This window comes from Parambassis ranga, chromosome 15 (genome assembly GCF_900634625.1).
Source record: "Parambassis ranga chromosome 15, fParRan2.1, whole genome shotgun sequence".
Classification (NCBI taxonomy): domain Eukaryota; kingdom Metazoa; phylum Chordata; class Actinopteri; family Ambassidae; genus Parambassis; species Parambassis ranga.
The window spans coordinates 5361877-5387719 of NC_041035.1; the positions used below are offsets into that span (position 1 = coordinate 5361877).

General features: G+C 40.3%; 3 protein-coding genes and 1 non-coding gene across 4 annotated transcripts; 2 read left to right on the forward strand and 2 right to left on the reverse strand.

The window, feature by feature from the left end:
• Positions 1–238: 238 nt before the first annotated feature.
• On the reverse strand, positions 239–6008 carry LOC114447629 (uncharacterized). Its single transcript, XM_028424017.1, has 4 exons — positions 5957–6008; positions 5794–5870; positions 4205–4707; positions 239–260 (listed from the first exon to the last, which is right to left on the reverse strand). The coding sequence occupies exons 1-4, from the start codon at positions 5958–5960 to the stop codon at positions 239–241; spliced, it is 606 nt and encodes a 201-aa protein (XP_028279818.1). The 5' UTR covers positions 5961–6008.
• Positions 399–526, forward strand: LOC114447841 (U6atac minor spliceosomal RNA). The gene has a single exon (XR_003671867.1). It is a non-coding gene; the product is annotated as a U6atac minor spliceosomal RNA (small nuclear RNA).
• Positions 6009–6276: 268 nt separating the features above from the next.
• Positions 6277–11825, reverse strand: plekha3 (pleckstrin homology domain containing, family A (phosphoinositide binding specific) member 3). The gene is made up of 8 exons (XM_028424231.1): positions 11513–11825; positions 11000–11116; positions 10769–10918; positions 10495–10616; positions 10004–10108; positions 9742–9785; positions 9070–9164; positions 6277–8924 (listed from the first exon to the last, which is right to left on the reverse strand). Exons 1-8 carry the CDS (start codon positions 11550–11552, stop codon positions 8812–8814), a joined length of 786 nt encoding a protein of 261 aa, XP_028280032.1. The 5' UTR covers positions 11553–11825; the 3' UTR covers positions 6277–8811.
• Positions 11826–22465: 10640 nt separating this feature from the next.
• On the forward strand, positions 22466–25570 carry LOC114447132 (cytochrome c). The gene is made up of 3 exons (XM_028423218.1): positions 22466–22598; positions 24054–24228; positions 24472–25570. The coding sequence occupies exons 2-3, from the start codon at positions 24060–24062 to the stop codon at positions 24615–24617; spliced, it is 315 nt and encodes a 104-aa protein (XP_028279019.1). The 5' UTR covers positions 22466–22598; positions 24054–24059; the 3' UTR covers positions 24618–25570.
• Positions 25571–25843: the final 273 nt, after the last annotated feature.

Consider the following 25843-nt stretch of genomic DNA (forward strand, 5'->3'; position numbering starts at 1 on the left):
TATAAGAGTGTGGTATTGATCTTATGATGGAAAAGGCCAACAACAAGGGGCTGCAATATGTAACGTCTTCTCAAATTAGAAACAGGAGTCAGCAGCTGTGAGGCCGTGCTGAAACAAAGAAGTGACTGATGGTACGAGAAGGTACACACACACCCTGTCTTCTGTAGATCTCTACACTGTGTATAAGATCATAAGATAAACTAATACAGAATTCTCATCTTCAGCATAGATGTAGTCACTAGAAAGGGGTGGGGTGGTTCCTGTCATGTGACACAGACAGGAAATGATTGGAAATATTAAATTGTCCTGTTCTATGCTGTTTATACTATGCGTATGGTTGATGAAGAGCTGCCCACCCTTGTCCACATTAATGAATGATTATTATATTATGAATGATCACTTTGTATGAAAGGAGAGAAGGTTAGCACTCCCCTTGACAATAATGGAATTGGCCCCTGTGGCCTGCAACACATATACGGTTAAGGCATTGCCACCTACTTCGTGGCATCTCTAACCAAGTTTTTGCGGGCAGCAGTGGCGCAGTGGTATAGCAGGGTTGTCCCATAACCGGAAGGTTGGTGGTCTTGGGCAAGACACTTTACCTGCATAGCCTCCAGTGTACTCACTGGTGTATGGTGCTCTTTGCTGGGCTGCCTTAAGCAATTTCCCCATTGTGGGACTAATAAAGGTTTCAATTATTATTAATTATTATTATTATTATTAAAGTCACGTCAACCTGGTGATAGTGCAACATGGTCACTTTAGTATAAATTGTCTGTGGACCATGAAGATTAGGACAAAACATTCTTGGCTCATTCTGGAAGTTAGGGTAACATTTCCAGAGGACTTTCTGGGTGTACTGTAGGAAAAAATGAACCACCAACTGTTTTCACCATTTCAAACTGACATGTCTACTTATTCAGGTAACTATTAAGTTTTGTGTAAATGATATTTCCCGACCTAAAGTCTAAGCTGTTTCAAAAACCTTGTCTACACTGCCAGAAATAAAGTTATGGCTTATATACATATATATATATATATATATATATATATATATATATATATATATATATATATATATATATATATATAAAGCTTATATTATTTGATTTTTTTCATTAGTCTAAATTCCATCCAATAAATCTAAAGTCTATAAGTTTTGAGTATAAGCGCTGATAAAAGACAAAAATTCCCAGAGAAGGTAAAGAGGAGGTGATGTCAGCGCTCATAAAGGAAGGCACAGCTTTAAGCTAGCATGTACATCAGTATTTCCAAACGTCTTTCAGGGCCTCTCTGGGATCATATATAAGAATATATGTGTGTGTGTGTGTGTACTGACGTGGAAGCAGATATATTTTTGCCTATAAAAAAGGCTTGGAGTGGAAAGGGTTAATATGTGCACCACTTAATAGGCTGACTTAATAGATCATTTCAAGAAGCCATGATATTTAAACTCAATAATAAAGAAAGCTGGCAAATGACGACAATATGCTGAAAACAAAGGATCCATGTTTACCATGCATGTACCCTCCCCTTTTTAAGATTTATTCCCAGATTATATCACAGATTTTGATCCTGTGTCTAAACCAGTGGGTGTCTATTCAGTATATAATCCCAGATATTCAGACATTCGTTGACAATGTGCAAACAAAAGCTACAAGAGTAAAAGGACAAGTGAAGAAAAGTCCTCCTCTTCACCTCCTCTCGTACTCCGTCCTCCTCCTGTCTCTCTGTGTCTGTTTGGTCAATTTCCATTTTTTTTACCCCCAGTTCACAAACACGCATCCTTCACCATCAATGACATCAGTGTGTGTGTTTGTGTGTGTGTGTGCTGGCATTGGTAGTGGAAACACTTTGTCTCAGTGAGGACATCTGGAGAGACTTACTGGCTACTGTAGGTGGAACAAACCACACATCACACAAAGAGCCTCTTGTTGTTGGTGTGTTTTTTTATTCATACAGTTGGAAAGTGTCCATCTCTGCTCTGTGAAGGTGAGACAGAAAAGACCGCTTCATTGTCTGCTGAAAGACAAGCACCTGCATTTTACTTGTAATGGTTGACTTCCTCCGTGCAGGGTATGATATGAAATTCTGGGCAGTGCGTTCTCACAGTTTAGCAGCAAAATCCTTAATAACAATAATGTGACACATAAAGGACGTCTGTCCACACTAAAATACCTCAGTTGATACAAACATTATGATGACAAGGAAGAGTCATCCTTGGCTTTTTAGGCATATATTTTCCTGTAATCATTGTTGACCAACATGCTAACTGCTAGTTATTAGCTCTCCCTCCTTTGCGGCGATTTGTTGAAGGTAGCTCGTAATAGATGCAACGATAGCTTGTCCAATCTAATTTTTGAGAGTATCTGTCCTAATAGTAGAAACAAATAGAGCCAGCACAAACCTTCCAGTTCCTTGAATGGCCACTAGAGGGTGGCTTCAAGAGTCAGTCCCTGTAGACTGTACTTTAGTCTAGGGACTGGGCTGGCTATGTTCCTGGACATACACTGCTCAAAAAATAAAGGGAACACTAAAATAACACCTCCTAGATCTCAATGAATGAAATATTCCAGTTGAAAATTTTCAGTCGTTACATTGAATACACAGTGCAATACGTTGAGGACAAAATAACATCAAAAACAAAATGATCAAATCAAAATAGGTCTGGATTTGGAACCATACTCAAAATGAAAGTGGAAAATCACATTACAGGCTAAACTGTAGTTCCTCCAGACAAGTCCTTCCAGACCTGGATTAGAGCATCAGTCAGCTCCTGGACAGTCTGTGGTGCAACGTGGTGTTGGTGGATGGAACGAGACATGATGTCCCAGATGTGCTTGATTGGATTCAGGTCTGGGGAACGGGCAGACCAGTCCATAGCATCAATGCCTTCATCATGCAGGAACTGCATTGTCAGGCATCAGAAGGAACCCAGGGCCCACTGCACCAGCATATGGTCTCACAATGGGTCTGAGGATTTTATCCTGGTACCTGATAGCAGTCAGGATACCTCTGGCTAGCACATGGAGGGCTGTGCAGCCCTCCTCCAAAGGAGGAGGTAGCAGTCCTGCTGCTGGGTTGTTGCCCTCCTACGGCCCCCTCCAGGTCTCCTGGTGTACTGGCCTGTCTCCTGGTATCTCCTCTGGACACTGTGCTGACAGACACAGCAAACCTTCTTGCCACAGCTCTCATTGATGTGCCATCCTATATGAGCTGCACTACCTGAGCAGCTTGTGTGGGTTGTAGACACCGCCTCATGCTACCTCTAGGGGTGAGAGCACTGACAAAATGCAAAAGTGACCAAACATCAGGCAGAAAGGATGAGAGCAGAGAGATGGTCTGTGGTCAGCACCTGCAGAACCTCTGCTTTATAGGGCTGTCTTGATCACTGCCTCATTTCCACCTGTTGTCTGTTCCATTTAACAACAGCAGCTGAAACTGATTCACAATCAGTGTTGATCCTAACTGGACAGGCTGATTCCACAGAATTGTAACTGACTTTAGTTACATTGTGTTCTTTAAGTGTTCCCTTCGTTCTGTGTGTACTGTTTAAAAAAAACATTCCACCTTTTCATCACTTTTAACGGAGTTACACACAAATAATTGTTCATAATACATTTTATTAATATAGTGCTATAATAGATCACAATTCTTTAGTTAATATTTTAGTGCCACTTAATCTTTAAGTTTAATTAAACCTCCTTAGCTCGAACTTATTAATATTAGCATTTAGCACTGTAGTATAGTATTAAAAATATAATTCACTTTAAACATTCAGAAACGTTTCATTAGTCAACACATTATGTTCACACCTTTTTATTGGAAGTTTCACATGTTGGTTTGGCTGCAGTGCTCCAACACTTCGGGACTATTTACTGTAAGTGATTATCTGGGGAGCTGTGTACTGCTGTAATGACTCCAGTGTGTGTTAGGAAACTGCATCCAGTGACAGCACCAGCAAGGCTGAGGCGTGAGTGCATTCAGATGTGCGGGGGCCCGCGGGGGTGTGTGGTGTGTCGGGGGGTGTAACAAAGGAAGTGTGTGTGGAGGTGGCAACCTTTGACCTTGAGGAAAGAAATGTGGAGCTGGTGGTTGTTGGTACTGGTGAGGCAGCTGGTGCTGGTCTAATGTTGGTTGTGACCCATGTTGCCATGGTGACCCTGTCAGCAGTTTGAGGCTGCCTCCTCCTGCTCTGTCTGACAGGCGTTGGCGGATGGGGAAGAAGATGTCCTTGTCATGCATCTGTGAACCCACCTGCAGGTGAAGGGTGGAGATAACCCGTGGAGGGCGGGGAAGGAGGGAGACGGGGACGAGGCGAGGATTAAAGGAGGCCGGCAAAGAGTAAGACTTGACAAGTGGGGCTCTGCGAGTCGTCCCTTTTGCCTGTTTTTCATTACCCTGGCTCTGAACTGTCTCTCTTGTCTCCTGGCGTCCATTGACATCTTGTCCTTCAGGTTCAGGCTCGGCAGCGTCTTCATGTGCAGCTGACTGTCTCTCAGTTTCAGATGTCTCCGCTGCAAGATCCTCTACAGAACTGCAGCTGGAGCTAGACTCTTCCTCTGAATCCACCTCTACATCAGGTCCAGAGTCTTCAGCTGAAGAGCTGGACTCACTGCCGCCCCCCCACCGACGCTTGGAGTTTTTGTTATGGTTGTAGCAGGCAGAGCAGCGAGACAGACTCTGGAATGCAGGGCCCAATCTGGACTGGACACAGAGGGAGGTAAAGACTGTTATTCACATATGATTCAATGCCTGAGGACAGTACACTCCGCCCTGAACCAGTTCCTCTAAGGAAAGTTCCAGCAGTGGAAACATGCACAATTGTGCAAACCACCCTAAAACGGCCTGTTAGTTCCTGTAGTCTGAACACACACATGCACACACTAAGATTAACTTTATTAATCCCTGTAGGGAAAGTAGATATATAATCTTAATGTAAAGGGATAATAAAGAGGAAAGAATGTTGGTGATTTCTAGTGCCCCCTTAAGGGGGTCTGCAGCATCAGGCTGGGAGCCAGAGCTAAAGGTGCAGGCAAACTAAAACTAAACTAAATTGCTGCCCTTGCAGGAACTAAGTGGTTGCACTTCTTTTAGGGCTGTTTTTAAGGGAAACGAACACTTCTGGGAAACCCACTGCAGGAGATGTATTGTCAGTTTAGTGCGGTCTCCCGTCCTCGGCTAGTACCCTGAACAGATCTTTCCAGATTTTCAGGATGTTCCACAAACATACCAAAAAACAACAAGTGGTGTCACATCAGAAAAATGTCACAGAGTAAATCTGTTTTTTTTAATCTTATTTTCCCATCATGTGGTTCGGAGAAGAGCTTGAGTTATAACCCAGGAGCTACAGCTGCTATGAGCTGTGATTCTCACAGTATGCTCTCCAGCTGATGATACAGCAGCTGTTTGATCCTACAGGTATCATGAACTGGTGCAGCCGTGAGTGAAGTTCACTTAAGCATGTTATTCAAACAGCATCAGATAGGTTGATGTCAGGGGTACTTTTAATTGCAGTTGTGGCTTTCAGAGAACAGTAATATTCTCTGACAGCATTGTAGAATTGTTCATAGAGCTGAAACAAAGTTTGGATTTGTACAAGATCCTGTACAAGATCTGTTAGAACTTAGTTTAGATAGAAACCACCTTCCCTCTGTAGTTTTGTGCTGGAATTGCCAAGCTAAAAGCCCCTTACATGCTTTAACACAATACTCAGGTGAGGGATCTCCAGTCTGTTTAAAGTGCAGCTGAATACACATACATATTCTGTCCCCCGCACTTTGTGACACCTACCTTTGCTTGTTGAGCGCTGTCTGCATGTTGGTCCTTGGCGGGCTCTGCAGAGTGAGACTGAGGTCCTCTAGATGGGTCTACCCAGACAAAAATGAGAGGACCACAGATAAAAGATCAGAGAGGACAGACACAAACAGAGAAGGAAACATTCAGCCTGACTTACCCATTCCCTTACGTTCTCCTGTTTGTCATTCAGGATGCCGTGTGTCTGTCGACATCTGCTTCACGCACCCGTGTTTGTTCATGTAATGACCGTCAGCATCAGGTGAGTGTGTTATTACGGTCACAGAAAAAAAAAAAAAGCCGCAGATCGACACACACTCACACACCTTCTGTAAACACATGACAGGATCGTCTTGAGTTGATTCCAATGAACTAAAGACTGAAATTCCCCCTTCTTTTCATCAGTTCTGTTGATTGAAACATGTCAACCCCTTTTGTAAATATACAATGAAAAACAAGTCAGCTCACTTCCGCTTTAAATATACTTTTATTCAGACAATGAAATCTGATCTGATACAACCACATGTCACTTTGTGCAGAGACACTTAAGGCATGAAAATCACTGCTGGTTTGGCCACAATGAAAAAAAAATCTCCAGACAAAATCAAGTCAGTAATAAGCACAAGTGAAACCATATGCTAAACATATGAAACTGCAACCAGACAATTAGCAAGCCTAGCCTGCCTAAAAGGAAACAAAGTCACCAATTAACATGTTTGTTTAATCTACACACACACACGCACAACATGCAGATTATTTGCAGGACAAATTTGAGGAGGCTAAATGTAATCGCAACAAAGAATCCTGGGAAAATTATGGCATAAATAAACATCGGCATTTGTTTTGTAAAAAAGAATGGCAGCAAAAAGTCAAAGATCATTTATTTAGAGAGACATTTTATAACAAATGTTTCTTCTTTAAGGTGAATATCTGATCTGATCTCCCTGCTGTGTTCTTTGATTCATTGTATTCAATCCTTTCATTGAGTAAATCACATTTAATCTGATTGGAAAAGGGACTAGAGACGTCCACGTAACGATCATAACAACCATGCCGCTGCAAATAACTAAACATCACAGGTCAGCGACAGACGTGAAGCCAACTCGTGTTTCTGATTTTAAAACAGAATGAGCCCACAGTATTTAGAAAAACTCACGACAAAAACACATTATGCTAGTAAGTAAATCATGGAAAGCAGGCACCTTGAAAACACACTTCAAAAAGACACCGGCAGATTCACTGTTATCCAACAAAGTACCCTTATCACCAAAATCCATTTTCAGTGCACACACACACACAATAAAAAGAACTTTAAAGTGCAAAACACATTCACAAACATTTGGGGGAAATGACTGGTGCAGTTGCATTTGTACTTTACTGAAAATAAAAAAAAATATGCAAAATGTAAGAACAGCTGTGGGTGCTTCACAGGCCGATAAAAACTATAGTCAATACTAAAATGTCATAAATACATATGCAATGTAGCAACAAAGCTAAAGCCATCACTACAGGAGTCATGTCAGTTTAACAGAAAACGCATCGTCTGATCAGAACACTACTTGAGAGGTGACTGAGGTCATTGCTAGAAACTATTGAAATCACAAAACATACCGTCATCCACTACCTTCATCTCGTGGCCACTATGGGCAATGATGACTTCATTCACTATGTATTGGCAGCTCTGCAGTAATAACTAAAACTAGATGCAAACAAATATAAAACACCATCATCTGTCTAAATATGCAACTAATGAATGTCTTTATTTACTGTGGTACTAAGAGTTCGGAGTTACAACACATAATACAAATATGTGGCTAATAGAGTTTGGACTGTTTGAGCTCTTAGGGTGTCCTCTGTACATACATCCATAGTGATCATCCGGAAAATGTAAAGGAGAAGCTATGAACTGTCAGATTTCAGTGAGTGAAATGTCATAAATTGAAATACTTTTTAAGACTTACTTTAAGTCTTAATAGTTTCCTTTTTCAGTGTTTTCAGTGTTTACCTGGTGTAGTATTGACAGGTTATGTTTGGCAACAGAATACAATAAAACATTAAAGACATACAAACATTAGATGGCAGCTTGTGCCCACATTCACGTTGAAAGTATCAGTAACTTCACTTAATCTCACTCAGACTTTGGAGTGCAGGTGGAAAACGAGGAAAGAGCTGCAGCTCGAATTAGGAATCGTCCTCCATTTTAATCACTGTTCTGACTGGGCACATGCAGCTGGAGGTGGCAGCTGTTAAGGTAAGGAAACACATCTGTGCAAACTTTAGCTTTACCTCTGTAATGTGTGTGTGTGTGTGTGTGTGTGCAGTGACGGACACAAATTCATCAGTCTAGTTTTATCCTCAGCTGCTCCATCAGGCCTCAAAGTAGACAGGAAGAAGGACGGAGTTCTTTTTTTTTTTACCTTTAAACAGGCACGGCTTGTGGCATAGAAGAAGGATATGGGAGATGTTTGGCAGGAATCGAAGGGGAGAAAGAGCTCAGGGGTCTTGTTAAAAAGGCAGAAAATAGAAGCTTTTGTGTCACAGTCTCTGGATTTTGATGTTCTGTCAAAGTGCCACTGAAAAAAAGTTTTCAAACTGTACATTCTCAGGTCCATTTAAAGCAGGCTTGGCGTCCGAACTGTCCAGAGATTCACAGTTGATCATGTTCACACTGAGTCAGGGAGATGCTGATACAATCAGCTGAGGAAAAGTCCACCAGATCAACTGGACCTCTGGTAGCTGTCTTCTGTCCTACGGCGGCGAGTCATCTCGTCCCAGCAGGTTAAAGCATCATGTGTTTTCACTGTTGTCTTTCTCCAGTGTGTACCATGCTGTTAAAACAAAAACCTTAATAAACAATGAATCGATGACTCAGAAGTGCTCGTGTTTGGCAATGGGCTGACTCCAGAGAAAAAAGCAGGAGGAGGACATTCCTAAAAGAACTACCTCAGTTTCTAAACTGATACTGACTGACGCTCTTTTTCAGAGTTCATGGGTGTTTGGATGGATGTCTGGCCTTCAGATGGACAGGTCGGTGTCTGTGTCGGTGGGCGTGGTCTTTGGAGTTGCGCTGCCTCCTCCTCTCTCCTCAGGAATGGAGGACGAGTCACCATTGAGACTGGGCAGCACACCTGGAACACAACAACTGTCAGCATTCACAGGTGTGTCTCCTGAAATCAGGCCATTCAGGTTCAAAATGGAACAGTAAGACGTGTCAGTATAGGGAGCAACCAAATAACAAATCATGTTCTGTACACTGTAAAAAAAAAAACTCACGTTCAGAGTCATAAACAGAGCTGTCTGAGCACGTCCGGTTTCGTCGCTGAGTTGACCTTTGCCCTCCACTCACATACTCCTTCAGTACCCCTGATCTGAGAAAGAGAAGGAACGACAAACTCTCTTAACGTCTGTTGGCATCTGTGCAGAATTATAAACATCTGTATTCACAGAAAACATCCTTTGTTTCAGATCAACAGATGTCTGCTTTGTAACATCCATGTAATCACAGGTTCAAAGCAGACTCTGTATTGCTGCTGCTTCTGATACAGGTCTTATTCAAGGTCATCTGAGATTGTGTTTCTAAGAACCAATTCTAACAACCTAAAATGTTTTAAATTCAGCAGACTGTGTTTGTGCTGAAACACTTGTCACTGAGAGCCATTCAGCTGTGGCTCAGCTTGTTCCATACTGACAGAGTTACTGTTTTTAGGAGGGAGAATTAAGACCTGTTACACTGTCAATACAAGTGACTACTAAGAACAGGGTCAGGCTTGAGGCGCTGCAATGCTGCCTTCTAGAGGTCACAGCTAGCAGGTGCACATTAAATTAAACTGCATAACACCTGCTTATTCGGTTCTTTTTTTCAGACAAAACTAACAGTGTGATTCTGCTTTAAGCACTGTGGACTCCATGAAGACCGGACTATAGGTAGGATGTGTTTTAACTCACCTGTCAAAGCTGTATGTCCCAGGGTGACTGATTGACCTCTTCATCTGTACAAAAAAAAATCACAAAGGATGACATTTAGGGATCTTGCAGTTCTGCAGCTTCCTGAATGCATCAGTTGTTTTATATATGTGTATATAATTTTAAATTCTTTGTGACTTTCATGACAAGACAAACAAGGTTGAGTTACTTCAGTGACAGTAATGCAGCTACTGATATCAACCTGGTATTATTAAACTTAAATTAGCTGAAGAGGTAAAATTACCCTTTCGGGGGGACGGAGGTCAGGGGTCAAACTCTGATTAGCCAGGGCCATACACTCCTCCAATGTCCTGATGAAAGTTGCACAGGTGGCACTGAGGAGCGAGGCCTGGAGAGACGAGAGGGGTCAGAAGTGTTACAGACTGTTTTTTAAACAAACTGAAACGACAGTATCGCCCTGCAGTAGTAACTCTTTAATAGTTAAAAAAAATCATAGCTTTGGGGTTAAAAGAAAACTGCTTTGATACATTTCAATAAGGCCTTCAGTCTCATCACAGCCCTGAGATGGCCCTCAATGCAAAAAAGACATCTCTCTGTCTGAATCTCTTGAAATATCCTTGTCCTTTAGTGCAGTCTTTTTTGTATCTATCCGTTTGGCCAGACCATACAAACAGAAGAGTATATCCTATGATGAACTTTAAAAGTTCATGTTTATTTTATGCTTGAATTGTTGAACACTTTGAATTGAGCTACACAACACTGAAGCTGCCTTACCTCTGAAGAGGGTGTAACCTCTGTGTCAGCTGTGTGCTGTGATTGGATGGTTTGGACCTGCTGGACAAGGAGGTCACAGTACAGACGAAGTTCTGACATCTTTGTCTTCAGACAGTCTGGACCTGACACACAAGAGAAAAACTATGTTTTCCACCCTACTGTGAACATCACATCATCCGGCCTAGATGATGATGATCAATCTAGACACTGACGCCTTTGGCATTAGACTGCTGGTCTCAGTAGAGTCCATCATGGCTTCTTTGTTACGAGTTACCTTTGTGTTTGTGACTGTCCAGTGTTCCAGCCTTTGATGAACCTAAAGCCACAAGCCACCTCTGTCTCTCTGCAGCGTTCACTGCTCGGACATAGAAATGTTGCTCTCCGGGGATGATCAGTTCCAAACGTGTTGGGTCTGTCGGATGTACTAAAGTATAAAATACGAGCAGTACATGTTAGAAGTGTTTACCTTCTGGAGTGAGAAATTGTGAGGTGCAAGGGGTCTAACCTTTGATGTCACACACGGACATCTTAATGGATCCTTTGCTTCCTTTGCCAACGTCATCCTCGCTGTCATAATAAGAAATGACTCCATTCTCTAGGACAAACCAGCGAGGCTGCCAGCCTAAAGACATAAACATGGACAATACAAAACACTGAAGCACGAACTTTGTAAAATTTTGATTGACATAATATGCTTATTTTAAATTTATCCTTTTAATACTAGCACAGGCACATATTTAGTCTTATTTTGTGTGTTAACGTTGACACATTTACACATCATTTTTCTTCACATTTTTACAGACGCTTTCTGCAAACCAGTGGCAAATAAAAAAATATAAACTTGTCATAACATCATAGAACAGGGTTGCATATTACGCCTGTTTCATACAGACAAAGATAACTTCTTCTGACTTCTGTTTTCTGGACTGAAGAGTTTGACAGGCCAAGTCGCGAGGTACACATCAACAGTCAGAGAGTTAGTCGAAACAGCTGTTTGACAGACTCACAGGTGACTTACCAGTCATGTAATTCGTCCATTTGTACAAAATCCCCTCCATAGCTTCCCTTTACATCAGGTAATGTAGCTGTTAGCTGCTGCTCGCCAGGCTAACTGAAGCCGTAAGTTAGCTAGCTAGCTAACGGTTCCCGTATCGTTAGCTTGGCTCTCTGTCAGATGATGGCGGGTCAGAAAGTAACTTACATCGTGAGCGGCTAATTTGCTCCAAACATCTTAGTTACAAATCTGTGACAGCTGAGCGGAAGTGTTGGCAGGATAGACTTGTGACGAAGGGTCGTTTGTGCTTGACTGCTAACTTGTGGTCAGTCAGCTGACGGAGAGAAATGTCAACAATATAGCAGCATCTCTACGGTAAGAGGGAGGGGACATTTGTCTAAAAGACACATTTACAAGACAAGGCTGACTGTACAAAAGCACATTTTTATTATACAATCCCCTTTTACGAATCTCAATCAACAGTTATTGTGTAAAATTGAATTTCAAAGTTACGTAGTCTGCTTATAGAATTTGCCTGGGTGAACTAAATTTTATTGTGACGTCGAGGGGTCAGTGGGGCCATTGGATGTCTCCAAGTTTTGTAGGTTTCTGTTCTTTGTCAGTTCTTAAAAATTCCAACTACATTCTACCTGTTGCATAAACAGAATCTCTTGATTCATAAGAGAATAGCCTCATCGCTGAAATCCACTCCACGTTTTCCTGGTTATCACAGCGCTACAATACCGTTACTATAGTAACGGAGCTATCAAAGCCAGTGGCTTTCTTCGAACGAGCGTAAAACACCGCAAAGAGTCAGTGCTGGTCAAGATGGGGGCGGTAACATCAAAACACATCGACAAGGTTTGTTGTGAATTAAGTAGTTTTATAAGTAAATGAAAAAAAAGACATGCATTTTTTGTAAGTTAGTATTTTTAGTGTTTCTGTATTATCTGCATTAAGCAGAGTTTGGTTCATGGTCCAACAACTTTTTGAAACTCAGATGATGAGAACTGTGTTCAAACAAAATATGTTGATGTTATTTCAGTAATGATATTTATATATATATATATATATATATATATATATATATATATATATATAAGCACTGCTGAGGTGAGTGATGACGGGAAAACTCAATCAGGTGGACATGAGGGAGATTTGCCATAAGTTTTTTGGCACAGTGTATCTTCAGCATACATTGACCGATTTCAGCCATCCACAGAGGGCATTCCGGGACAACTTCAAGTTTTTTTCAAAAAATTATAATTTTTAAAATATTAAGCAATTTCTGTGTCATTTTCAACATGGGAGTCTATGAGAGAGCCCTTCAACGAGGGTCATCTGCCAAATGTATCTCCTCCTATAAATTTCAAGCTACAGACTCCAGTTTAGTCTTAAAACGTTCATTAGATGCTGCTCTATCAAACTTCTATTCAGAATTTTCTAATTCCGAATCGTTTCCGCACGCCAGGCTCTCAAAGTCGGAGTGGTTTTTGAGGTCTCCTCTGCTGTTACCATGGTCACAGTCTGACACACAGAGGCATACAAAGCATACAAAGCAAAATCCTTCACATCAGCATCAAAGCAATGCTTCAGCTGCAGCAATCAGACTTGCCTTTTGTTCAGGAAATGCCTTTTTCTAGTTATTAAATTATATTTCATAATTACTAATGTCCTTTGTTTCACCACCCAGCCACAGAAGGTGTCCCCCCTCATTTTTAATGCTTCCTACGCCACTGCGAGGACGGCACAGTAGTAGTGAGTAGTTTGTCGTTTTGATAGTCTGGTTGTCATGGTGATGAGGGATACTTGCGTCACATGGGTGTAGGTGGTGACAAGTGGAATCTATAAAACGGCACTTGCTCACCGGCACAGGTGTTAGGAGGAGAGAAGGAAGCTGGGTGGCCACAGTTGTTTTTGACCACAGTATATCGTAATATAACGCAGCATATCATAACGTAACATACCACACATTTGCACGTTCATCAGCGGTTTATTCTTTTGGTTTAAGGTCAAAAGTCACTTCACAGGTTGGTCTGCTTTGAGTTATTAAAAGCAACGGGTCTCCCTGCTCTGAAATTGTGCTTTAGGTGTTCTTAAAAGTATCAAATGAGATTTGATTATTTTGGATCTGTATTGAAGTGCTGAAAAAGTAATATACTATTATGGGATCAATATACTCATACTCATATAGTGAAATGCCAGCCCGGACACTGGAAACATGTTATTTTGTTCTAATTTACAGGAGCTGTCATTAACGTGTTCAAGAGAACTGTGATCAAACAAAATATGCTGATGTAATTTCAGTGATGATATTTATATATATATATTAAAGCTCACTTATATTGGTTGTTAATTGAAAAGTAAAGCACAATCTCTCCATCTCCATCTATATTTGAGGTCGATACTGTGAGTGAGCCAGAGGCAGGGCCATCATGTCTGGCCAGTGGAGGAAGTTCTACTGCCGAGGTGAGTGATGACGGGGAAACTCAATCAGGTGGACATGAGGGAGATTTGCCAGTTTTTTGTCTCTGAAAATGAGAGAAGGCAGCAGATATAGAGGCTTTGTATAATTAGTTTGATTGCTGTTGCTAGGCAATCAAACTATTGTTCTTCACCCTCTTCTTTTTTATTCTTCCGTACGTTTTTTGGTGCAGCGTATCTTCAGCATACATTGACCGATTTCAGCCATTCAACTATCAAAATGTTCATCTCATAGAGGACATTCTGGGTCAACTTCAACTTTTTGAAGCATACAAAGCTCTGAATTGCTCTGATTCTCCAGCAATTCAGAGCAATCCTTCACATCAGTGTTCAAAACAATGCTTCATTGCTTTGAACACTGAACATTGAACAGTTGCACGTTCATCAGCGGTTTATTCTTTTGGTTTAAGGTCAAAAGTCACTTCACAGGTTGGTCTGCTTTGAGTTATTAAAAGCAACGGGTCTCCCTGCTCTGAAATTGTGCTTTAGGTGTTCTTAAAAGTATCAAATGAGATTTGATTATTTTGGATCTGTATTGAAGTGCTGAAAAAGTGATATACTTGTATGGGATTGGTATACTCATACTCATATAGTGAAATGCCAGCCCGGACACCGGAAACATGTTATTTTGTTCTAATTAACAGGAGCTGCCATTAACGTGTTCAAGAGAACTGTGATCAAACAAAATATGTTGATGTTATTTCAGTGATGATCTATATATATATATATTAAAGCTCACTTATATTGGTTGTTAATTGAAAAGTAAAGCACAATCTCTCCATCTCAATCTATATTTGAGGTCGATACTGTGAGTGAGCCAGAGGCAGGGCCATCATGTCGGGCCAGTTCTACTGCTGAGGTGAGTGATGACGGGGAAACTCAATCAGGTGGACATGAGGGAGATTTGCCAGTTTTTTGTCTCTGAAAATGAGAGAAGGCAGCAGATATAGAGGCTTTGTATAATTAGTTTGATTGCTGTTGCTAGGCAATCAAACTATTGTTCTTCACCCTCTTCTTTTTTATTCTTGCGTACGTTTTTTGGCGCAGCGTATCTTCAGCATACATTGACCGATTTCAGCCATTCAACTATCAAAATGTTCATCTCATAGATGACATTCTGGGTCAACTTCAAGTTTTTTTTTCAAAAATTTATAATTTTTCAAATATTAAGCAATTTCAGTGTCATTTTTAACATGGGAGTCTATGAGAGAGCCCTTCAATGAGGGTCATCTGCCAACTGTATCTCCTATAAATTTCAAGCTACAGACTCAATTTTAGTCTTAAAACACTCATTAGATGCTGCTCTATCAAACTTCTATTCAAAATTTTCTAATTCCAAATCGTTTCCGCACGCCAGGCTCTCAAAGTCAGAGTGGTTTTTGAGGTCTCCTCTGCTGTTACCATGGTGACAGGCTGACACACAGAGGCATACAAAGTTCTGAATTGCTCTGATTCTCCAGCAATTCAGAGCAATCCTTCACATCAGTGTTCAAAACAATGCTTCATTGCTTTGAACACTGAACATTGAACAGTTGCACGTTCATCAGCGGTTTATTCTTTTGGTTTAAGGTCAAAAGTCACTTCACAGGTTGGTCTGCTTTGAGTTATTAAAAGCAACGGGTCTCCCTGCTCTGAAATTGTGCTTTAGGTGTTCTTAAAAGTATCAAATGAGATTTGAGTATTTTGGATCTGTATTGAAGTGCTGAAAAAGTGATATACTTGTATGGGATCGGTATACTCATACTCATATAGTGAAATGCCAGCCCGGACACCGGAAACATGTTATTTTGTTCTAATTAACAGGAGCTGCCATTAACGTGTTCAAGAGAACTGTGATCAAACAAAATATGTTGATGTTATTTCAGTGATGATCTATATATATATATATTAAAGCTCACTTATATTGGTTGTTAATTGAAAAGTAAAGCACAATCTCTCCATCTCAATCTATATTTGAGGTCGATACTGTGAGTGAGCCAGAGGCAGGGCCATCATGTCGGGCCAGTTCTAGTGCTGAGGTGAGTGATGACGGGGAAACTCAATCAGGTGGACATGAGGGAGATTTGCCAGTTTTTTGTCTCTGAAAATGAGAGAAGGCAGCAGATATAGAGGCTTTGTATAATTAGTTTGATTGCTGTTGCTAGGCAATCAAACTATTGTTCTTCACCCTCTTCTTTTTTATTCTTGCGTACGTTTTTTGGCGCAGTGTATCTTCAGCATACATTGACCGATTTCAGCCATTCAACTATCAAAATGTTCATCTCATAGATGACATTCTGGGTCAACTTCAAGTTTTTTTTTCAAAGATTTATAATTTTTCAAATATTAAGCAATTTCAGTGTCATTTTTAACATGGGAGTCTATGAGAGAGCCCTTCAATGAGGGTCATCTGCCAACTGTATCTCCTATAAATTTCAAGCTACAGACTCCATTTTAGTCTTAAAACACTCATTAGATGCTGCTCTATCAAACTTCTATTCAAAATTTTCTAATTCCAAATCGTTTCCGCACGCCAGGCTCTCAAAGTCAGAGTGGTTTTTGAGGTCTCCTCTGCTGTTACCATGGTGACAGGCTGACACACAGAGGCATACAAAGTTCTGAATTGCTCTGATTCTCCAGCAATTCAGAGCAATCCTTCACATCAGTGTTCAAAACAATGCTTCATTGCTTTGAACACTGAACATTGAACAGTTGCACGTTCATCAGCGGTTTATTCTTTTGGTTTAAGGTCAAAAGTCACTTCACAGGTTGGTCTGCTTTGAGTTATTAAAAGCAACGGGTCTCCCTGCTCTGAAATTGTGCTTTAGGTGTTCTTAAAAGTATCAAATAAGATTTGATTATTTTGGATCTGTATTGAAGTGCTGAAAAAGTGATATACTTGTATGGAATTGATATACTCATACTCATAGTGAAATGCCAGCCCGGACACCGGAAACATGTTATTTTGTTTTAATTAACAGGAGCTGCCATTTACGCGTTCAAGAGAACTGTGTTCAAACAAAATATGCTGATGTAATTTCAGTGATGATCTATATATATATATATATATATATATATATATATATATATATATATATATATATATTAAATCTCACTTATATTGGTTGTTAATTGAAAAGTAAAGCACAATCTCTCTCCATCTCCATCTATATTTGAGGTCGATACTGCGACTGAGCCAGAGGCAGGGCCATCATGTCGGGCCAGTTCTACTGCTGAGGTGAGTGATGACGGGGAAACTCAATCAGGTGGACATGAGGGAGATTTGCCAGTTTTTTTGTCTCTGAAAATGAGAGAAGGCAGCAGATATGGAGGCTTTTTATAATCTGTTAGTGTAGTGCCACCAGTATGGTTGACAAAACTGTTGTTTCACTTGGAATTAGTTTCTGTTTGTCACCATGTTTTAAAATCAATGAGTTTTTGTTGAGTCTGTCTCAGAAATAGTCATTAGTCTGATTGCTGCAGCAATCAAACTCTTGTTCTTCACGCTCTTTCTTTCTTCTTTCTTATTCTTCCGTATGTTTTTTGGCGCATACATCATACATCAACATACATTGACTGATTTCAGCCATTCAGCTATCAAAATGTTCATAGAGGGCATTCCAGGTCAACTTCAAGTTTTTTAAAAAAAATTATAGTTTTTCAAATATTAAGCAATTTCGGCATCATTTCTAACATGGGAGTCTATGGAGGAGCCTTCAAAACCATCTTCAACTCTGACATGTATAGTTTCACATTCTTTCAGCTACAGAAACCAAACTTCATTCTGTTCAGCTCTTCAATGACTATTAAACTTGCATGTCTCACAAAAGACATTCCGGGTCAACTTCAATTGTTTTTTAAAAAATTATAGTTTTTCAAATATTAAGCATTTTCGGTGTCATCTGCCAAATGTATCTCCTCCTACAAATTTCAAGCTACAGACTCAATTTTAGTCTTAAAACACTCATTAGATGCTGCTCTATCAAACTTCTATTCAAAATTTTCTAATTCCAAATCGTTTCCGCACGCCAGGCTCTCAAAGTCAGAGTGGTTTTTGAGGTCTCCTCTGCTGTTACCATGGTGACAGGCTGACACACAGAGGCATACAAAGTTCTGAATTGCTCTGATTCTCCAGCAATTCAGAGCAATCCTTCACATCAGTGTTCAAAACAATGCTTCATTGCTTTGAACACTGAACACTGAACATTTGCACGTTCATCAGAAGTTTATTCTTTTGGTTTAAGGTCAAAAGTCACTTCACAGGTTGGTCTGCTTTGAGTTATCAAAAGCAACGGGTCTCACTGCTCTGAAATTGTGCTTTAGGTGTTCTTAAAAGTATCAAATGAGATTTGATTATTTTGGATCTGTATTGAAGTGCTGAAAAAGTAATATACTTTTATGGGATTGATATACTCATACTCATATAGTGAAATGCCAGCCCGGACACCGGAAACGTTATTTTATTTTAATTAACAGGAGCTGCCATTAACGTGTTCAAGAGAACTGTGATCAAACAAAATATGTTGATGTTATTTCAGTGATGATCTATATATATATATTAAAGCTCACTTATATTGGTTGTTAATTGAAAAGTAAAGCACAATCTCTCCATCTCCATCTATATTTGAGGTCGATACTGCGACTGAGCCAGAGGCAGGGCCATCATGTCGGGCCAGTTCTACTGCTGAGGTGAGTGATGACGGGGAAACTCAATCAGGTGGACATGAGGGAGATTTGATTTTTTGTCTCTGTGAATGAGAGAAGGTGTCAGATACGGAGGCTTTGTATAATCTGTTAGTGTAGTGCCACCAGTATGGTTGACAAAACTGTTGTTTCACTTGGAATTAGTTTCTGTTTGTCACCGTGTTTTAAAATCAATGGGTTTTTGTTGAGTCTGTCTCAGAAATAGTCAATATTCTGATTGCTACAGCAATCAAACTCTTGTTCTTCACGCTCTTTCTTCTTTCTTATTCTTCCGTATGTTTTTTGGCGCATACATCATACATCAGCATACATTAACTGATTTCAGCCATTCAGCTATCAAAATGTTCATAGAGGGCATTCCAGGTCAACTTCAAGTTTTTTAAAAAAAATTATAGTTTTTCAAATATTAAGCAATTTCGGCATCATTTCTAACATGGGAGTCTATGGAGGAGCCTTCAAAACCATCTTCAACTCTGACATGTATAGTTCCACATTCTTTCAGCTACAGAAACCAAACTTCATTCTGTTCAGCTCTTCAATGACTATTAAACTTGCATGTCTCACAAAAGACATTCCGGGTCAACTTCAATTGTTTTTTAAAAAATTATAGTTTTTCAAATATTAAGCATTTTCGGTGTCATCTGCCAAATGTATCTCCTCCTACAAATTTCAAGCTACAGACTCAATTTTAGTCTTAAAACACTCATTAGATGCTGCTCTATCAAACTTCTATTCAAAATTTTCTAATTCCAAATCGTTTCCGCACGCCAGGCTCTCAAAGTCAGAGTGGTTTTTGAGGTCTCCTCTGCTGTTACCATGGTGACAGGCTGACACACAGAGGCATACAAAGTTCTGAATTGCTCTGATTCTCCAGCAATTCAGAGCAATCCTTCACATCAGTGTTCAAAACAATGCTTCATTGCTTTGAACACTGAACACTGAACATTTGCACGTTCATCAGAAGTTTATTCTTTTGGTTTAAGGTCAAAAGTCACTTCACAGGTTGGTCTGCTTTGAGTTATCAAAAGCAACGGGTCTCACTGCTCTGAAATTGTGCTTTAGGTGTTCTTAAAAGTATCAAATGAGATTTGATTATTTTGGATCTGTATTGAAGTGCTGAAAAAGTAATATACTTTTATGGGATTGATATACTCATACTCATATAGTGAAATGCCAGCCCGGACACCGGAAACGTTATTTTATTTTAATTAACAGGAGCTGCCATTAACGTGTTCAAGAGAACTGTGATCAAACAAAATATGTTGATGTTATTTCAGTGATGATCTATATATATATATTAAAGCTCACTTATATTGGTTGTTAATTGAAAAGTAAAGCACAATCTCTCCATCTCCATCTATATTTGAGGTCGATACTGCGACTGAGCCAGAGGCAGGGCCATCATGTCGGGCCAGTTCTACTGCTGAGGTGAGTGATGACGGGGAAACTCAATCAGGTGGACATGAGGGAGATTTGATTTTTTGTCTCTGTGAATGAGAGAAGGTGTCAGATACGGAGGCTTTGTATAATCTGTTAGTGTAGTGCCACCAGTATGGTTGACAAAACTGTTGTTTCACTTGGAATTAGTTTCTGTTTGTCACCGTGTTTTAAAATCAATGGGTTTTTGTTGAGTCTGTCTCAGAAATAGTCAATATTCTGATTGCTACAGCAATCAAACTCTTGTTCTTCACGCTCTTTCTTCTTTCTTATTCTTCCGTATGTTTTTTGGCGCATACATCATACATCAGCATACATTAACTGATTTCAGCCATTCAGCTATCAAAATGTTCATAGAGGGCATTCCAGGTCAACTTCAAGTTTTTTAAAAAAAATTATAGTTTTTCAAATATTAAGCAATTTCGGCATCATTTCTAACATGGGAGTCTATGGAGGAGCCTTCAAAACCATCTTCAACTCTGACATGTATAGTTCCACATTCTTTCAGCTACAGAAACCAAACTTCATTCTGTTCAGCTCTTCAATGACTATTAAACTTGCATGTCTCACAGAAGACATTCCGGGTCAACTTCAATTGTTTTTTAAAAAATTATAGTTTTTCAAATATTAAGCATTTTCGGTGTCATCTGCCAAATGTATCTCCTCCTACAAATTTCAAGCTACAGACTCCATTTTAGTCTTAAAACACTCATTAGATGCTGCTCTATCAAACTTCTATTCAAAATTTTCTAATTCTAAATCGTTTCCGCACGCCAGGCTCTCAAAGTCAGAGTGGTTTTTGAGGTCTCCTCTGCTGTTACCATGGTGACAGGCTGACACACAGAGGCATACAAAGTTCTGAATTGCTCTGATTCTCCAGCAATTCAGAGCAATCCTTCACATCAGTGTTCAAAACAATGCTTCATTGCTTTGAACACTGAACACTGAACATTTGCACGTTCATCAGAAGTTTATTCTTTTGGTTTAAGGTCAAAAGTCACTTCACAGGTTGGTCTGCTTTGAGTTATCAAAAGCAACGGGTCTCACTGCTCTGAAATTGTGCTTTAGGTGTTCTTAAAAGTATCAAATGAGATTTGATTATTTTGGATCTGTATTGAAGTGCTGAAAAAGTAATATACTTTTATGGGATTGATATACTCATACTCATATAGTGAAATGCCAGCCCGGACACCGGAAACATGTTATTTTGTTTTAATTAACAGGAGCTGCCATTAACGTGTTCAAGAGAACTGTGATCAAACAAAATATGTTGATGTTATTTCAGTGATGATCTATATATATATATTAAAGCTCACTTATATTGGTTGTTAATTGAAAAGTAAAGCACAATCTCTCTATCTCCATCTATATTTGAGGTCGATACTGCGACTGAGCCAGAGGCAGGGCCATCATGTCGGGCCAGTTCTACTGCTGAGGTGAGTGATGACGGGGAAACTCAATCAGGTGGACATGAGGGAGATTTGATTTTTTGTCTCTGTGAATGAGAGAAGGTGTCAGATACGGAGGCTTTGTATAATCTGTTAGTGTAGTGCCACCAGTATGGTTGACAAAACTGTTGTTTCACTTGGAATTAGTTTCTGTTTGTCACCGTGTTTTAAAATCAATGGGTTTTTGTTGAGTCTGTCTCAGAAATAGTCAATATTCTGATTGCTGCAGCAATCAAACTCTTGTTCTTCACGCTCTTTCTTTCTTCTTTCTTATTCTTCCGTATGTTTTTTGGCGCATACATCATACATCAGCATACATTGACTGATTTCAGCCATTCAGCTATCAAAATGTTCATAGAGGGCATTCCAGGTCAACTTCAAGTTTTTTTCAAAAAATTATAGTTTTTCAAATATTAAGCAATTTCGGTGTCATCTGCCAAATGTATCTCCTCCTACGAACTTGTATTCAGAATTTTTTAATTCCGAATCGTTTCTGCACACCAGGCTCTCAAAGTTGGAGTGGTTTTTGAGGTCTTCTCTGCTGTTACCATACATAGCAGCGGTTTATTCTTTTGGTTTAAGGTCAAAAGTCACTTCACAGGTTGGTCTGCTTTGAGTTATTAAAAGCAACGGGTCTCCCTGCTCTGAAATTGTGCTTTAGGTGTTCTTAAAAGTATCAAAGAACTTTGATTTGATTATTTTGGATCTGTATTGAAGTGCTGAAAAAGTAATATACTTTTATGGGATTGATATACTCATACTCATAGTGAAATGCCAGCCCGGACACCGGAAACACGTTATTTTGTTGTAATTAAAATGAGCTGCCAGAGCTGCCATTGACCAAAGACGGTTGTACGGGTTGTGCTGACCGTCCCACGTGACTGCATTCTGCCTCTTACTGTGACGTTCCAGCACGTGAGTAGGTGATGACGTCAAAAAGCCGGCGCCTCTAAAATGATGTGACCTTCTTTGCGACCGTCAGAAACCGCTTCACGACTGAGAGAAGCCGCTTGTGTCTGAACTCCTGTGATTTTAATCCGGCGTATTTTAACCTAAACGTGAGTTTTCCATATTTCTTACTGAATGTTTTTATCCATGTCTGAGTCTTTCTTCTTATAACGGCGCTGAAGTTGAGCAGATGCTGTGCGGCTGAAATCTAACAGTAGCTTTTATGTCGGTGAATATGTAGCTTTCGTTTGCATTAGCAGCATTGTTTGAATAACCTGTCCACTTATCGAAAGATAATGCTGAATGTAATTACACCTGTGTGTGTGTGTGGACACGGTGAGGGCTCTTCGGTAACTCCTCCGTGCTGGTTGCGGTATTCGGACACCGACATTGAAGCATCCTTGACACATCCCTGTCTAATCCTACTAGCAGGTTAGCAAGACCAAGCTAACGGCTCAAAGACGACGAGCTTAGCTCTGTGAAAGAGGTGAAAGAGGAAACGTGAGTTGTTAATTTTAGCTGCATGTATGTGAACGCTGCTTTCGGTTTGTGGTGGAGGCTTCTCTGTGTCCTTGATGCTCCATGTAAAGGATGCTAGTTAGCCGGCCGGGTAGCCCGCCATGTTAGCGGGCTGCGGTACTTTCATTTACACAAAGCGGTGTCTGCGCTGTGGTGCACACATTTCTCGTTTGTTTGTCCACAATAACGGAGACATTTCCCGTTATATGGTGTGTAATCCAGGTGCGACGCGTGTGCTACAGTAATAACCTGTGTGTTACTAAAACATGAAACGTGTCGGTTTAAGTGTGTCGGCAGCTTCACGCAGACAGTACGAGCAGGAGACTTTGGGATTCAGGAAACTTGCACCGAGGTCACGCTGACACTGGTGTTCGGTCCCCGATGACATTAACCCGTGAACATTAAATACATGTAACCATTTTGAAGAAACAGTTATATTCTACAAAAGATGAGACGTGCGTATAATACAGAGACAAACGCGTGATGTTAGTCTTTTCTTTAATCGTGAAAAGACTCGTCGCGACAAAACGCCGGTCGGTCTCAGCTGCACGTACAGTAGCGATAACACTACAATAACCAAGATAACCTTAAATATCATGAGCAACACGTCAAAGTTAGCATTTCATGTCTCGATCTTATTAAGATAAATCGCGTTTAATTGCAGATCCAGCCGTACAGTTTTGTCAGTCCGAGCAGGGGGCTCCCGGGGCTCAGAAGCTAACCGGAGCTAAGCTAACGTGGGATACGTGAGGGGTGGTGGAGTTCCCTGTGCTGCTTTCCTAGAACTAACCTCGGCCCGGTGCCAGTGCACAGGGCAATGTCACGACTTGTTGGAGTGCTTGTTGTAAGAGGACTGACAGAAAGCGGTGTCACCTCAGACGACCTTGCCAACATGGCGGCAGTCCGATAAGGGCAGTAAGCTTCCTGCCATAATGTGATCTATGAATAGAAGATGTGTTATATGAGTATCTTTTATAACTTAAAGTATCACAGTTTTAAGTCTTAATGCAATTAATATTTTAAAAAATAATGTATTTTTTTTCCAGGTGATTATGGGAGACATTGCAAAAGGAAAGAAGGCTTTTGTCCAGAAGTGTGCCCAGTGCCACACAATAGAGGAGGGGGGCAAGCATAAGGTGGGCCCCAACCTCTGGGGGCTGTTTGGACGTAAGACTGGGCAGGCTGAGGGCTACTCCTACACAGACGCCAACAAGAGTAAAGGTCAGTTCACTGCGGGTTTAAAGCCTACTGTACAAGGTCTACTACTTGTGTAATGGTAACACTACAAATGACCAGTGTAGAGATATTTAAAACACAATCTGGTTTATATAAACATCAAGTTGGCTATTAAAATGTATGAGAATCAATTTTGGTGTATTTGAATTTTGAAATTTGTCACGTACACAGTTGTACATAGTGAAATGTTTGGAACTTGGTGCACTGATGTCACTTGTCTTTCCACAGGTATCGTCTGGAATGAGGACACCCTGATGGAGTACCTGGAGAACCCCAAGAAGTACATTCCTGGGACCAAAATGATCTTCGCTGGCATCAAGAAGAAGGGAGAGCGCCAGGACCTAATCGCATACCTGAAATCAGCATCATCATGAACAAGTCGCCACAATCTGATTATTTAATGTCATTTTATCGTTTATTTTCATCTGATTCATGTCGAACAGTTTTATGTTTAGTCATTTGAACGGAGAGTTAATTTATGTTGGACAGGGTTCATTTTGTTCCAGTGACCAAACATAAAACTGTCCTTTTTTTGTGAATTTGTTCTAGCAAATATTAATCACATTATTTAAAGTTGCTTGCCGTGATGGGTCGCCTGACTTGTCATTCATACTGTTTTCCATGACAACACATGTCCGGTACTTCTTGTTAGCAGAGTTATCACCATGAGCTTCATTTTTAAAGTTACTAAACTAAAACAAAGATAATACCTGTGACATTAGACTGATGCTGTCTGCAAATCTCTGGATTTTTGGTGGTATCTGGTTCTCATTCTACAATCTGATCTAAGTGTTCGCGGCATGTGAAGTTTCCTTCTGCGTGTGATAGAAAATTCACTTGCTATGACCGCTCTTTACATAAGGACCGAAGTTGGATAATACCTCTTGTGTTGTAATACTCCTAAAGCAGCCCCTGTGACAACCAACACTCTCTCTCTCCTCCTGAGGATTTCTGATAATGGATGACTGTTATCGTCCTCCTCGCAGCTAAGAATTGTTGGGTATGAATAATAAACACAATGCCTTGAAAAACGACATGCTTCGATACAGGGTGAAATCAGCTGGCACACCGTCACCATGCGTGATGTTGTGGAACTACTGTATCATGAAAAAAAGATATTAAGGGTATCTGTTATTTACCTGGTTTCACAGGCCTGAACGAATTTTAACTTATTTTACTGTAATGTGTGTTTTGGTGGGGCTGCTTGCTGTTGGTGTATACACATCAACACTGTATGCACGTATATAACGCAACGACGTGGTAGCTATGTTGTTTGGTTGTGGACAGGATGGTTAAGGATCAAATAAAAGAAAACGTCCAGAAATAAGCAGTGGAGTTTTCTGTCTTTTTATTGGTCTGTACTGTTAAATATGCTCAAGAAGTCTTCTTAGAAACTGTGCCAGCTGAGGTCAGCTGAGGCCCTTTCATCCTGTCACGTTCCTCCTCAGATCAAAGTTCAGTTAACAGCAGACTGGATCTGTTTTTACACTGTGCCTGCTGTCAGGCCAAATTTAGCTCTGTTTATTAGGCAATAAAACTCATTAAGTACATGTTATACTTATATATAACTATAAATTACATTCAATCAAATAGTTTTTTT

Bases quoted from the DNA above. Each gene is read 5' to 3' on its own strand.
- LOC114447629 (XM_028424017.1), bottom strand. The intron at 4,708-5,793 runs GTAGGTGTCACA...CTCTGTGTCCAG, and splicing joins ACAGCGCTCAACAAGCAAAG to TCCAGATTGGGCCCTGCATT. The intron at 261-4,204 runs GTCAGACAGAGC...GTCACATGACAG, and splicing joins TTCCCCATCCGCCAACGCCT to GAACCACCCCACCCCTTTCT.
- plekha3 (XM_028424231.1), bottom strand. From the start codon at position 11,552: ATGGAGGGGATTTTGTACAAATGGACGAATTACATGACTG. The intron at 10,109-10,494 runs GTAAGGCAGCTT...TCGTCTCTCCAG, and splicing joins AGGTTACACCCTCTTCAGAG to GCCTCGCTCCTCAGTGCCAC. The intron at 9,786-10,003 runs GTAATTTTACCT...TTTTTTGTACAG, and splicing joins ACCTCCGTCCCCCCGAAAGG to ATGAAGAGGTCAATCAGTCA.
- LOC114447132 (XM_028423218.1), top strand. From the start codon at position 24,060: ATGGGAGACATTGCAAAAGGAAAGAAGGCTTTTGTCCAGAAGTGTGCC. The intron at 24,229-24,471 runs GTCAGTTCACTG...GTCTTTCCACAG, and splicing joins AGACGCCAACAAGAGTAAAG to GTATCGTCTGGAATGAGGAC.